The sequence below is a fragment of the Littorina saxatilis genome, linkage group LG7 (assembly GCF_037325665.1).
Source record: "Littorina saxatilis isolate snail1 linkage group LG7, US_GU_Lsax_2.0, whole genome shotgun sequence".
Classification (NCBI taxonomy): Eukaryota; Metazoa; Mollusca; class Gastropoda; order Littorinimorpha; family Littorinidae; genus Littorina; species Littorina saxatilis.
In genome coordinates this window covers 36,707,166-36,720,936 of record NC_090251.1, presented here as the reverse complement: position 1 = coordinate 36,720,936, position 13,771 = coordinate 36,707,166, and the positions used below count along the sequence as shown (strand labels likewise).

The window sequence follows — 13,771 nt, the reverse complement described above, 5'->3', positions numbered from 1 at the left end:
ATTACAGGATCTTTTTCGTGCGCACTTGGTCTTGTGCTTGCGTGTACACACGGGGGTGTTCGGACACCAAGGAGAGTCTGCACACAAAGTTGACTCTGAGAAATAAATCTCTCGCCGAATGTTGTGACGAACTCACGCTGACAGCGGCCAACTGGATACAAATCCAGCGCGCTACTGACTGAGCTACATTCCCGCCCAAATCGGGTCTTAAAAAGGAGAGAACCTAAAATTAAAATGAGGGTACTTTTACAGAGGTTATAAGAACAGAAAGTCTGAGAAAACAAGGTCTTAAAAAGGAAGGAGTCTTAAATTCAGGGGTCTCAAAAGAAGGTTCCACTGTATTCATTAAGTGAACAAGGACAGTGGCAGTAAGAACTTATATATGTATATACAGCAGAATATTAGTTCAGTGATGCTGCTAGGAAGATGAACTTGTACCGCCCGCGGGTTAGGGGGAAGAATTTACCCGATGCTCCCCAGCATGTCGTGAGAGGCGACTAACGGATTCTGTTTCTCTTTTTACCCTTGTTAAGTGTTTCTTGTATAGAATATAGTCAATTTTTGTAAAGATTTTAGTCAAGCAGTATGTAAGAAATGTTAAGTCCTTTGTACTGGAAACTTGCATTCTCCCGGTAAGGTAATGCGTTGTACTACGTTGCAAGCCCCTGGAGCAAATTTTTGATTAGTGCTTTTGTGAACAAGAAACAATTGACAAGTGGCTCTATCCCATCTCCCCCTTTTCCCCGTCGCGATATAACCTTCGTGGTAGAAAACGACGTTAAACACCAAATAAAGAAAGAAAGAAAGATGAACTTGTATGCTGTTATGAGTCTGTGTCTTTTTTTTTCAGGCCTGGCAAGTCATTTGAGGGTCTGGTTCCAGAGTTACAGCGCATTGTGAACAACATCTTGGAGAAAGACTACATCGCTTCGTAAGGAAAATCTTTGTGGATGTAAAGCAGAATTAACCATGCTTTGAGCGAATCACAGATCCAGACAGCTTTTTATTCTAGTTCTTTTGTCTGTTTGTTTGTTTTTAACTTTGCAGAAACAATTACAAGAGTATAGCTCTGAAATTCACATCCGATGGCATTGCAAAGTTAAAAATATTACCACTTCTGTTGGTCCATTGTGTGGTAGTTATAGACAGATTGGACTGTACAGCAGTACCTGCGATGTGTGGACCCTCCCATGAGAGGACACCTCCCTTAAAAGGACACCTCTTGTCCCTTTTTATATTATCTCTACCAAAGTATACCTGTCATGAAAGGCCACCTGGAATGTAGGGACACTCTTGGTTGGTCCCAAGGTCCCTTCATCGCAGGTACCACTGTATTTCCTTTGCACTAGACAATATCTGCTTACTAAAAAGTTTTCACCAAAAGATATTTGTGTCATACCCAGACTGACGGCAGAGGAGAGGAAGACAGTCACGGTGTAACTATTGTCACTTATACCTGTTATTTACCTTGCACTTAAAGACAAACAAATGTGATCTGCTGACTTACACATTTTCACCAAAAGATATTTCTGTCATACTCAGACTGACGGTAGAGGAGATGGAGACAGTGTAGAACTATGCCCACTACCTGTTATTAACCTTACACTTAAAGACATACATAATCTGCTGACTTAGAAATGTTCACCAAAAGATATTTTTGTCATACTCAGACTGACGACACAGGAGACGAAGACAGTGGGGAACTATCGTCACTACATATTATTTACCTTGGACCCAAAGACATATCATCTTTCAACAAAAGATATTTGTGTCATACTCAGACTGACGGCAGAGAAGATTGAGACAGTGTGGAACCTGTTACTTACCTTACACCTAAAGACATATCATTTTTCACCAACAGATATTTGTGTCATATTAAGACTGACGGCAGAGGAGATGGAGACAGTGTGGAACCTGTTATTTACCTTGCACCTAAAGACATGTAATCTAATGACTAAACATTTTTCACCAAAAGATATTTCTGTCATACTCAGACTGACGGCAGAGGAGATGGAGACAGTGTGGAAATATCGTCACTACCTGTACAGCAAACCCACAGCACTGCCTCGCATCCTGCAGGCCAAGGGACCGCACGGCTGGGACTGGGCCAGTCTGACCGACCTCCGAGCGCTGCTGGACATGTGGCCGCCCCTCCACCCCACGCAAGCCTTCGAGCTCTTGCTACCACAGTGAGTATGGTGCTACAGTGGTACCTGGGATGAAAGGACACCCTTAGGACCGGCTAAAAGTGTCCCCACATTGCAGGTGGCCTGTCTTGACAGGTAGATTTTGTTAGAGATAATTGACAGAGGGACCACAGGATGTGTCCTGCAGTGTAGGGACAGTTTTGGCTGGCCCTAAAGGTGTCCTTTTATTGCAGGCACTACTGTGCTTGTAAGTCCTGTCCCATGAACCTTTCAGTACATTTTTTTTATCGTGTTAGCTGAACTGCTTGGTTTTTTTTTACTCACATGCGAAGCAAAAGTGAGTCTATGTACTCACCCGAGTCGGACGTCCGTCCGTCCGGAAAACTTTAACGTTGGATATTTCTTGGACACTATTCAGTCTATCAGTACCAAATTTGGCAAGATGGTGTATGATGACAAGGCCCCAAAAAACATACATAGCATCTTGACCTTGCTTCAAGGTCAAGGTCGCAGGGGCCATAAATGTTGTCTAAAAAACAGCTATTTTTCACATTTTTCCCATTTTCTCTGAAGTTTTTGAGATTGAATACCTCACCTATATATGATATATAGGGCAAAGTAAGCCCCATCTTTTGATACCAGTTTGGTTTACCTTGCTTCAAGGTCAAGGTCACAGGAGCTCTTCAAAGTTGGATTGTATACATATTTTGAAGTGACCTTGACCCTGAACTATGGAAGATAACTGTTTCAAACTTAAAAATTATGTGGGGCACATGTTATGCTTTCATCATGAGACACATTTGGTCACATATGATCAAGGTCAAGGTCACTTTGACCCTTATGAAATGTGACCAAAATAAGGTAGTGAACCACTAAAAGTGACCATATCTCATGGTAGAAAGAGCCAATAAGCACCATTGTACTTCCTATGTCTTGAATTAACAGCTTTGTGTTGCATGACCTTGGATGACCTTGACCTTGGGTCAAGGTCACATGTATTTTGGTAGGAAAAATGTGTAAAGCAGTTCTTAGTGTATGATGTCATTGCTAGGTTTAGTTATTTGACCTTGACCCTGAAGGTCAAGGTCATGTAAAGGTCAAGGTCAAGCATGTGAGTCGTATGGGCTTTGCCCTTCTTGTTTTTATTACAAGTAAGAATGGTCTTTCCACCCCATCCATGCAAGCCTTTAAGTTCTTGTTATCACAATAAGTATGGTTGCAAGCAGCTGGAGAAACTTGAGGATGAAAGGGACATTACTGGGCCTGCTCCAAATATAGATAGCCCTGTGTGGAAGTGACGTCACATACTGAGATAGGAGTGAAAATGTTGAGATTCATTCAGTGTGACGACAGAGGTCACATTGGGGAAAATCTAGATATGACCCATTACTGCTATTGATGTGCGTTGTCTTAGTTTTGAGATGAATCCTCTGGGGGATATGCTGTCTTTATATTAAGAGCGAGTCCGAGAAGAGTGAGTCGGATCATGCTGGGATGTGTAATGGACAACACAGCCTTGTTTATCGTGAAGACTGTTCTTCTTCTTCTTGTCGTTCGCCTAGTGAAGACTGTTGATTGTGCCATTTTAGGTGAGAGTTCTGTGTGACGTAACAATTCAGGATTACCTTCCCGGTAACTGCAGTTTCTCAGCTCGCTTGCTGTAGGCAGTATTCAACATGCAAAGGGCAGCAACTTGGCGACAGGAGGAAATAAGGGGCTGGCTTGCTTGTGTCTGTGTACATGCTTGTTGTTTGGTGGCATTTGTAACATTGTTAGCATTGGAACTTGATATATCACATGCACAAACCAAGTGTGAATTTGTGTGAAGGTATCCCGATCTTGGTGTGCGGAAGTTTGCAGCAGAAAGCTTGGCACGCATCCCTTCAGATGACCTGTCACACTTTCTGCCTCAGCTTATTCAGGTTAGTATAGCAGCCAAGGATTTGTAAGCACAATTAAATTACATATCTTACCCAACTCACATATAGCAATTAACCCATAGTTCAGTGCTGATATCGCTGTACGCGTCCCCTTAGCAACAAGGAAGACGCCTCTAAAAAAGAGTGACCGAGACCCGTAAGGGTATCCAAGTCAGCCCGTAAGGGAGGCTGCCTTCCATATGCGCGCGCATATGCCGCCATCTTGTCATTCTACTCTCAGCGATCAGTGGAGCTGGTCGTGTTTGGTACGCTCCGGCTGTGTTTTCAGCCTACTTGCTTGGTCTTCCAGACCTGGTTTGTGTTCCCCTTGGTGTCTTCTTGTCACCGGACTTCGCATTTGCTGTTGAGGTGAGATCTTTCCATTTTTTTACCTGAATTTTGGCGGCATTGTTGGCTTGTTTTCGGACTTTCAAAATTTTTTCCAAATTTTTTTGTGAGTTGTTTTCATCATGGCCGACAATGCGGACGGGAAGAGGTCAACATCTAAACATGTAGCTGCTTCGCCCTCTCCTGTTAAGAAAAGCTCTAGAAGTTCTAGAAGTTCTAAAACGCACGGCGATACGCCCGTGTCTCTTTCGGGTTCAGAATCCAAAAAATGTAGTGATGTTGTTGTTGGCGTGCCCGGAGTTTCCGGTTCGTCTGCTAAACCTACGGAGAAGCCCTTGCTCGGGGTTAAGCATGTTGTAGGGGATGTCTCGCCTGTAGGTTCTGGGCTTGCATCTGCGGATTTTGCTTCTTTGCTTTTGACATTAAGCTCTCAGGTTTCGGCCTTAGCGGCTGAAGTTTCGTCAACTAAGGCGGAGATACGTGCGCTGCCGGCAGGGGTCGGTGGTACGTCGTCGCTGGCCAGTGTGCGTTTGCCTCCCTCTGCTACTGTTACGAGGGCGGACGTGCATGCGTCTCAGGATGGGATCTCTCAGGCTCCCGTGGGGTCTCCGGCCGGTGTCCGTTCTTCTTCACAAGGTATGTGCACTCCACGTGAGCGTTGTCTTGAGGGAGTAGCCTCGGGTCTCATCCCAGGTGAAAGTTCTGAAACATCGGCTGATATCCACCGCTTAGTCGGGGTGTCAGTGGGTGCGAAGAGCCCTGACAAGCGAACAGATGTTCCTATTCTTCCTGGCCGTAGTCAGGTTGAAGGGCATCTGCTTCCGCCCAGGGGGCAGGAAGTTGGTGGTAGTATGGCTGGCTCTGGACTTGACTCTGTTAGTCAGTACGGGGACCAGTCTCCGGAGTGCACGGAAGGGCACGACGGCTACCTGGATGACGGTGCCGCCTCTCAGGCTGAAGGTGCTGGATTCTTTTTGCCACGGCAGCTGCCAGATGCGGTGGCTCTGGCGGCTGGAGTGGCTTCGAAATATCTCGAGGAGGAGGTGGCGGTGAACAAATCTCAGTTTGTCCATCCTCCTTCTGCCTTAGGGGATTTCAGGAGTGCTAAGGAACCGAAAAGTTCGTTCCGATTCCGGGAGTCCCCCTCTGTGGCGGTCGAGATGTCGAAGGTTTTTGCGAAAGGTCGAGCTATGTCCGATGCCTTTCCGCTGTTGTCACAGCATGGGGAGGCGCCGGAGGTGGTGGGCCCCTGGTTGGCTAAAGCGGGTCAACACGTTCCTTGTTCTGCGCTCTCAAAGAGCTCTAAACTGTCGGTTCGTCCCGTCGCTCTACTTGACTCTTTCGCTTTGCCGAGATCAGTTCTACCGGTGACTCCGGAACTGCTTTCTCTGCGGGAGGACGGGTATGCCAGGGATAGATCAGTCCCTTACACGGAGTCTGCTCTTCAGGCTTTGGAGGAGACGGGTAGATCTCTGCTCGAGTTGGGTTCCGTCTCTAGTTCTCTCCAACGCTCTTTGTCTAGGTCTATCGCTTCATCGTTAGACCCGTTTGAGTTCCGTTACGACGCCTCCCAGGAGGATGTGACAACTCTGTTGGCGACGCTTGCCAAGGTCTCTCAGGAACAATTGAGCTTGGCAGCCAGGCTTTACGGGCATGCTGTACATTCCCGCAGAACTGCCTTTTTGGCGGGTTCAAAGATCCGAGACAGGGGTACCATTGACAGACTTAAGGTATCCCCGTTTACGGAAGGGTCGCTGCTGGGTACTTCCTCTTTGGACGCTTTGCAGAAGGAAACCCAGGACGCTAGGGATCTGGCTATTGCAAGGATTGCTCACCACGGCTTTCAGAAGGTTCAGAGCAAGCCTACCTCCCAGAGTAAGGCTCAGCCTTCTTCGTCTGGGGGGGGCAAGATGCAAAATCAGTCCACCTCTTTTCGGGGTAGGGGGCGAGGCGCGCCTTACCCGAAGAGAGGCTCCTTTGGGGGTTCTCGGGGGTCGGGGCACAAGCCTCACCCCCAATGAGGGTCTCCCGAGCCACTATTCCCAGTAACCCCCGCCGTGGTGGCGGCGGGTGGCCCCTCCAGGGCCTTGGCCGCCTGGACACGCCTGGTGTCCAGCCGGTGGATTTTGGGAATAGTGCGTTCGGGATTCCGTCTCCTCTGGGCAGAGGGGAAGGCACCTCTGTCCAGGATACCTCCGCCTTTCAGATATCCCGTGGACCCGGAAGCCAAGTCAGCCGTTCATGCGGAGGTGGCTTCCCTACTCCTGAAGGGTGCGATAGAGGAAGTTCGAGATCGAGAGTCCCTCGGCTTTTACGGCAGGCTGTTCGTGGTGCCCAAAGCCTCAGGGGCATGGAGGCCTGTTTTGGACCTGTCCACCCTGAACAAATACCTACGGGTAGTCAAGTTTGTCATGGAGACTCCTCTCTCTGTAAGGGAAGCTCTGCGTCCGGGAGATTGGGCCACGTCGGTGGATCTCACCGACGCATATTTCCATGTGCTCATGCATGTTCAAGACAGGAAATGGCTGCGCTTTCTGTGGGGCGAGAAAGTGTTTCAATTTCGGGCACTCCCCTTCGGGCTTTCCCTGGCCCCCTGGATCTTCACGCTGGTCGTTCGCCAGCTTTGCTCCCTTGTCAGACAAGAGGGGGTACGTCTACGGGCGTATTTAGACGATTGGTTGAATCTGCATCAGGACCAGTATATGTGCAGAACTCAGACTGCGAGGGTTCTCGACCTGGCGGCTCAGCTGGGCTTTACAGTCAATCTAGGGAAATCAGAGTTAGAACCATCCCAACGCTTCACTTACCTGGGCATGGATTTCGATACGGTGGAGTGGTTAGTCCGTCCCTCTCAAAAGAGGGTGGACAAGCTTCAGAACTTGGTTCGCTCGTTGAAAGGAAAGAGTGTGTCCACGGCCCGGGAGTTGTCCTCCCTACTGGGGCAGATGGAATCGATGGCTCCCCTTGTGCCTCTAGGCAGGGTCCACAAGAGGCCGTTTCAGGCGGCTTTGAGGAGGCAGTGGGACCAAGCCTCTCAGGGCTGGAATGTTCGCATAGGACTGGGGAGTTGGTTCAGCAACACTACAAGTGTTTGGCTGCTCCCCTGGGTCTCTCAGGGTGTTCCGATCGTTCCTCCGGCGCCGGAGAACATTCTTGTTACAGATGCATCCATGACAGGCTGGGGTGCTCATCTGGCCGATCAGACAGCCTCAGGTCTGTGGGATCTCTCCCTAGCTCCTCAGCACATAAACGTGCTGGAGCTGGAGGCTGTGTCTCTGGGTTTACAGGCTTTCCTGCCGCTTCTGGGGGGCAGTCATGTTCAAGTCCACACGGACAATACGACTGTGGCCGCTTACATAAATCGGCAGGGGGGCACACGCTCGCAGAAGCTGTCGGAGAGCGCTTGCCGTCTGTTGGTTTGGTGCAGCTCGCACAACATACTTCTCTCAGCGAAGTACCTGAAGGGCACGCTCAATGTTTTGGCGGATGCCCTCAGTCGGGGGGACAAGGTTCTGCACTCAGAATGGACCCTCTCCCACCAGGCGTTGGACCGCCTTTGGGTTCAAGTATACAAGCCTTGCATAGATCTGTTTGCAACGAGATTCTCCACCAGGCTTCCCCTTTTCGTCTCACCGTTCCCGGACCCTCTGGCGTGGGCGGTGAACGCGTTGGATCTGGATTGGTCAAATCTGCAGGCTTACGCTTTTCCTCCGTTTTGCCTGCTAGGGAAGGTAGTAAGAAAAGTGGATCTGGAAAAGCCAGCGCTGGTGCTGGTTGCTCCTCTTTGGCCCAGCCAGCACTGGTATCCGGACCTTCTGCGGCTGGCAGTGCGCCCACCCATTCCTCTAGGCGTTCGAAGGGGCGACCTGTTACAGCCCAGGTCAGGGGTCCCGCACGAGAATCCGCAAGCGTTGCAGCTTCACGGCTGGATTCTGTCAGAATCGCTCTGCGTCGTGCCGGGGCCTCGGCCACAACTTTGAAACTGGTACAGAAAGCACACAGAGACTCAACTAGCTCCGTTTACTCTTCTCATTGGGCTGCATGGGCCAAGTGGTGCTCTGAGAATAAGGTTCAACATCTTTCCCCAAGGTCCATGGAGGTAGCCAACCACCTCTCTTGGTTGGCTAGTAGGGGGGTCTCTCCTTCTTCACTGCGAGTTAGAAGGTCTGCGATTTCTTCCACTCTTAGACAGCTCGGTCGCAAGATCAATCTTGACGGTGTCATTTCAAGCGTGCTTAAGGGAGCTGCCCTTGACGCAGCTCTCTCAAGATCACAGCTCCCTGCCTGGGATCTGTTTGTGGTTCTCCGTTTCCTTGCATCGGAGGACTTTGAGCCTCTCCGGTTGGCTAGTTTACCTAATTTGACGAGAAAAACTCTGTTTTTGGTCTTGCTGGCCACGGCTAGGAGGGGTAGCGAGGTGCACGCACTTTCTGGTCTCGCTAAAGATATTTCCCTGGAGAGGGATGGCTCCTACTCTTTGAGATTTACGTCTAATTTTCTCGCTAAAAATCAAAAGCCCGGTCAGGCTTCGCCTTGCATTCGTATTCCACCCTTGAGCGATATACTCGCTCCTGGAGACCCCGATCTGTCAAATTGTCCTGTCAGGGCGCTAAGCAGCTACCTGTCTAGGTCTTCGCCGATTCGCTCGGAAACTCAGAAATTACTGTTTATATCCCTCAACACTGTGCGAGCGAAGGATATCTCGAAGGTCACCTTGACTAAATGGGTTTCACTGACCATTAAGCAAGCGTATGGATGGTGGCAACGCCAGTCTGGCGAGGTCAGGGCGGTGCTTCCTCTTACGTCAGCCAGGACGCACGAAGCGAGGGCTTGGGCGTCTTCTGTGGCCGTGCTTCGCTCAGGGCGCCTATCAGAGGTCCTGGCGGCGGCTTATTGGAAATCTGAGGACGTGTTCATCAATTTTTATTTGAGAGACATTGCTGCAAGGCGGCAAGATGGCAGTGCGGCTTTGCCGGCTCTCGTGGCTGCAGGGCAGGTCCTGCGGTCTTAAGTTGGTAAGTACCCTCCTCCTATAGTAGCAATCTGCTATATGTGAGTTGGGTAAGATATGTAATTTAATTAAAAATTTTAGTAATAAATTTTCATTTGATTAATATACTTACCCAACTCACATCGTTTATTCCCTCCCGCCTCCCCGCTGTGGGGGGTATGGGGGTCTAAAAAAGTAGTGAGTTGGGCTTCGTGTAGAATGACAAGATGGCGGCATATGCGCGCGCATATGGAAGGCAGCCTCCCTTACGGGCTGACTTGGATACCCTTACGGGTCTCGGTCACTCTTTTTTAGAGGCGTCTTCCTTGTTGCTAAGGGGACGCGTACAGCGATATCAGCACTGAACTATGGGTTAATTGCTATATGTGAGTTGGGTAAGTATATTAATCAAATGAAAATTTATTACTAAAATTTTTAATTACGATTTTCCATAAAGTACAAAACCCCAAGATACTTTCTAAAGATTCATGCAAATCCATTGGGGTGTATATGTAGAGGTTACATGCCGAGTCTCAGTGATTATTAAAAATAATGGTCGAAGTTAGCGGATCATGAAAAATGCGAGCTTTAGCGAGCTTTTTCATGACCGCGAACTGAGACCATTATTTTTTATAATCACTGAGACGAGGTGTGTAACCTCTTTATTCCTCCTTTCTTCAGTTATTCAAAGAAAAGAGGAGTTTTTTTGCGAAAGTTTGATCGAATCCTATTCACTCAACCAGTCAACCTGCGCAGGCGATCGATTAATGCGCGGTTGTATAGTTCCGTGCAAATCATTCCATTCTGTTAACACTTCTTGTCAGTTTTCCTATTTTGGACTAAAATCAAGTACACAGATATGCTGTTATTCTGCTGTGGCGGCAAAGGCAGATATTGTGTGTTCTGTATATGTTTTGGTATCGGTTAGGATAATGTTCTTTCGTCAAATGGGACTAGCAGACGAACTTTTGCACCCGTGTTCCAACGTTAAAAACTGTATGAAGTTCAGTTTTCTGGGGAAAATAGTGTATGAAACCGCTTTATGTTGTTTAAATTGATGAGATGTGTGCATTTGGTTGCGTGTGATCTGTTTATTAAATGAAATATTGTTGAAAACTGACCGTCGGATTGCAGTCTGTTGTCGAAGAAACTGAGTGAAAAGAAGGGGAACTACTCTTGTCGCTAGACAAAGTATGAGTTACTTGCCTTGGGAAATTGCTTGTGATGAACGTCTGATCTAGATTCAGAAAACAACCGAACTCATGGATTTTATATGGAGATTCATGTGTTCAGGCCTGTAGTTGTTAATTCAAATGCGGTATGTTTGTATTGTTTGCTCCAGAGATGTATACTTCGTACATTAGAGCGTTCGGAACTTTTCAGTCGCAAAAAGTAGTACCGATACAGAACAGCTTCTCAACCCATTGCACTATCGAGGATTCAGGCTGTTGCTGGGTCGTTATTTGTTTGGTTGCTGGGTCATTATCGAAAAATAACTACCCCTACAAATTTACAGAGGTAAAGAAGCAGAGGGGGGAATAAAGGTATGTTTTTGATGTCCAACAGCTTCGTTTATTTTTACTTTGGGTTAACTATTTTGACTGACAAAAACGCAAAAACCCTTCAGTTGTAGGGACCCTAGTGGGTTTTTTTTGGCAGCCCAAAACTTTTTCTTGGAAATATAGAGGAAAAAGGGGGGAATAGCATATCTATCATGTACTATTTAATGATGTTATTACTCATTAAATTACATATCTTACCCAACTCACATATAGCAATTAACTCTAGTTCAGTGCTGGTAACGCTGTACGCATCCCCTTGGTAACAAGGGAAGCCCCTCTAAAAAAAGAGTGACCAATACCCATAAGGCCATATTAATACATACTTCCGACTTCCGTATGCGCGCGCATACGCCGCCATATGCATCATTCCATACTCAGCGAGCAGTGGGACTGGTCGTGTTTTTGTACGCTCTGGCTGTGTTCAGCCATCTGTCACTTCGTCTACGGACTTGGTCACTTACCTCTTGGTATCTTCTTGCTTGTCTTATCGTCTCTTCATGTTGAGGTGAGATCTTTCTGTTTTTTGCTTGTGTTTGTGGGCGTTTTTGACCTTAAATTGAACTTGTGAAATTTTCTTGTTTACAAAATTTTTCGTGAGTTGTTTTTGGTCATGGCGGTTAACGCCAAGAAGCGGCAGTTGTCTATACGAGTAACTGCTGTTTCTCCGCCGACAAAGTAAACACCTGGGAAAGCAAAGGCTTCCGGACAGGCTTGTGTTTCGGTTCATGTACTGTCTTTGCAAAAATATCGATGTTTTGGTCGTCATGCCTTCTACTCCGTTTTTGACGGCTAAACCTTTAGACAAGGTTTCTCCTGTGGATAAGCCCGCTTAGGCTTCCTTGGTTTATGTGTTTCCCGGTCGTGCGTCTGCGGACGTGGCGACATTGTTGCTCTCTTTAAGTTCACAGGTTTCTTCCTTGGCGGGGGAGATCGCTTCCACGCGGGCGGAGATGCGTTCGCTTCCGGTGTGACGGGGGTTTCGTCTCTTGCCAACGTTCGCCTGAGCCGTCTGCTACTGTGTCTCAGGCCGATGTTCATGCGGTATGGGATGATGGGACCACGCCTTCGCTTGTGGCCTGTGTTCCGGTTCCCGGTGGTTCACACCAGTTTAAAGGTATGTTTTCTACCCAAGTACCCGGGTTCTCCGGGGAAAGGGTAGAGCGTCTCCAAGAGAAAGTAACTCCGGGCTCTGGCTTTGTGGGTGAAAGTTCCGAAGCTGAGGCTGGCTCTGACTGCATTGGCAGCAGGTCGGTGGCGGTTAGGAACCTTGGAGAGCGAACGGAAGATTTGCGCAACCACCCGCTTCTTTAGAATGTGGTAAGGGTGTGCGTCTTCCGCTTCCGCCCGGGGGGCAGGAAGAGAACAGTATAGCTGGCTCTTTGTTTGACTATGGGAGTCAAGCAGGGGGTCAGCTTCCGGAGGGCACGGGAGTGCCAGTCGGCTGTTCAGAAGACGGTGCTTCCGCAGAGGTGGTTGCACTGAATTCAAATTGCCGTTTAGGCTGTCAAGTGCAGTGGCACTGGGGGCTTAAGCGGCTTCAAGGTACAATAGGATCTTCTGGTGCATGTTTAGGCATCCGGTTGGTTCTGATTTTTGCCAATCCGTGGCCGATTTTGCTAACGCTTTTGCGGCTGTGGCTTCCGGTTTCAGGATGGTTTAGCCTTCTGCCGTTAACACTGTGGTGTTGGTAGTTGGCGCTCATCAGTCTTCGGCTTTCGGTTCCGTTGTTGCGGTTCCTCTGCTGTTACTCAGGCTAAATCCACTTCCTTTTCCAGGCTTTCAGCTGGTATGAGGCAGGTGGATGGAATATCCTTTCGGAGTTCCGGCTTTTGGGAAATTTGTTCCAAACCTTTCCCTTTTGGCAAGTGTTGCTTTTTCGGGATTGGTTCCGGCTCTCATCCTTTTGTAGATGGTTAGAATACCACTGTACAGGATGATGAGGATTGGGAAGACTAAACTTCTGGGGCAGATGGAGACGCCTCTTTGTTGACTTTCAGCGAAGCTGCCATCTTTGTTTACATGGATGGCAGAGGTTACTACGCGCTTTTTCCCTGTAGGGTTAGCGGTAGCATTGTCATCTGCCTTTTCTCCTCCATCTTTTTTGGCGTGTCTTGCTCCTTCTTAGGATCAATTTGCGAACTCAATCGATGCTTTTGCCCCATCTCTGCCTTTGTTGGCATCTCAGGGGGATGCTCTTACTTCAGCTTTGCCGCGTTTTGCGCATTTTCAGATGACCTGAGCTTTTTAAGGGAATCTTAGAACGTTATTTTCTTGGATTCTCTGTTGGGGTCGTTTGGGCTTGTGAAATTTGTTTTTTCACAATCGAGGCTCCTTTGTTACCACTTCCTTTGTGGGCAACGCTCGGCTTAGCTCCTGCGGCGGCGGGGCTTTAGCTTGCGTCATCTGCTCAAGCAGCGCGTCACGCGCTGATCGCTATCCGTAGGCTTCGGTTTACTCCAAGCTTAAGAACGTAGTTTATTCGTTTGCTTTTTCTACGGAACCGCCACCGGGTTCCCCGGAATTGGCGAACATCCGTCTGGATGTTAATAGCAAGGAGTGACTGTCTCTCTGTCAGAACAAGGATCTCCTGGCTATGTTTCATTATGGCCGCACTCCTTTACATTTACCGCTTTTTAACAAATCTTGTTTCTGCGCTCTCTCGTGCGCGGTTACGTCCTATCTGGATATTTTTGTGTTGCGTCAGGACGCGGATACGAAGGATGTAGCTTTGCTTTTAGCCTGGGTGTAGGTCTCTTTCAAAAAGGTTTGTTCTTTTGGCGAGACTTTAATCTCTTCTTTTCTTGA

At 48.2% G+C, this 13,771-nt stretch overlaps 1 protein-coding gene across 1 annotated transcript in view; it reads left to right on the top strand.

Annotated features, from left to right (window-relative positions):
• The window catches only part of LOC138971341 (phosphatidylinositol 4-phosphate 3-kinase C2 domain-containing subunit alpha-like), a 57,777-nt gene that overhangs the window by 21,928 nt on the left and 22,078 nt on the right, over positions 1–13,771 (top strand). The window contains exons 16-18 of the mRNA XM_070344064.1: positions 851–931; positions 1,995–2,189; positions 3,976–4,069. Of these exons, the coding sequence (XP_070200165.1) occupies positions 851–931; positions 1,995–2,189; positions 3,976–4,069 (370 nt within the window). The remainder of the gene's footprint in view (positions 1–850; positions 932–1,994; positions 2,190–3,975; positions 4,070–13,771) is intronic.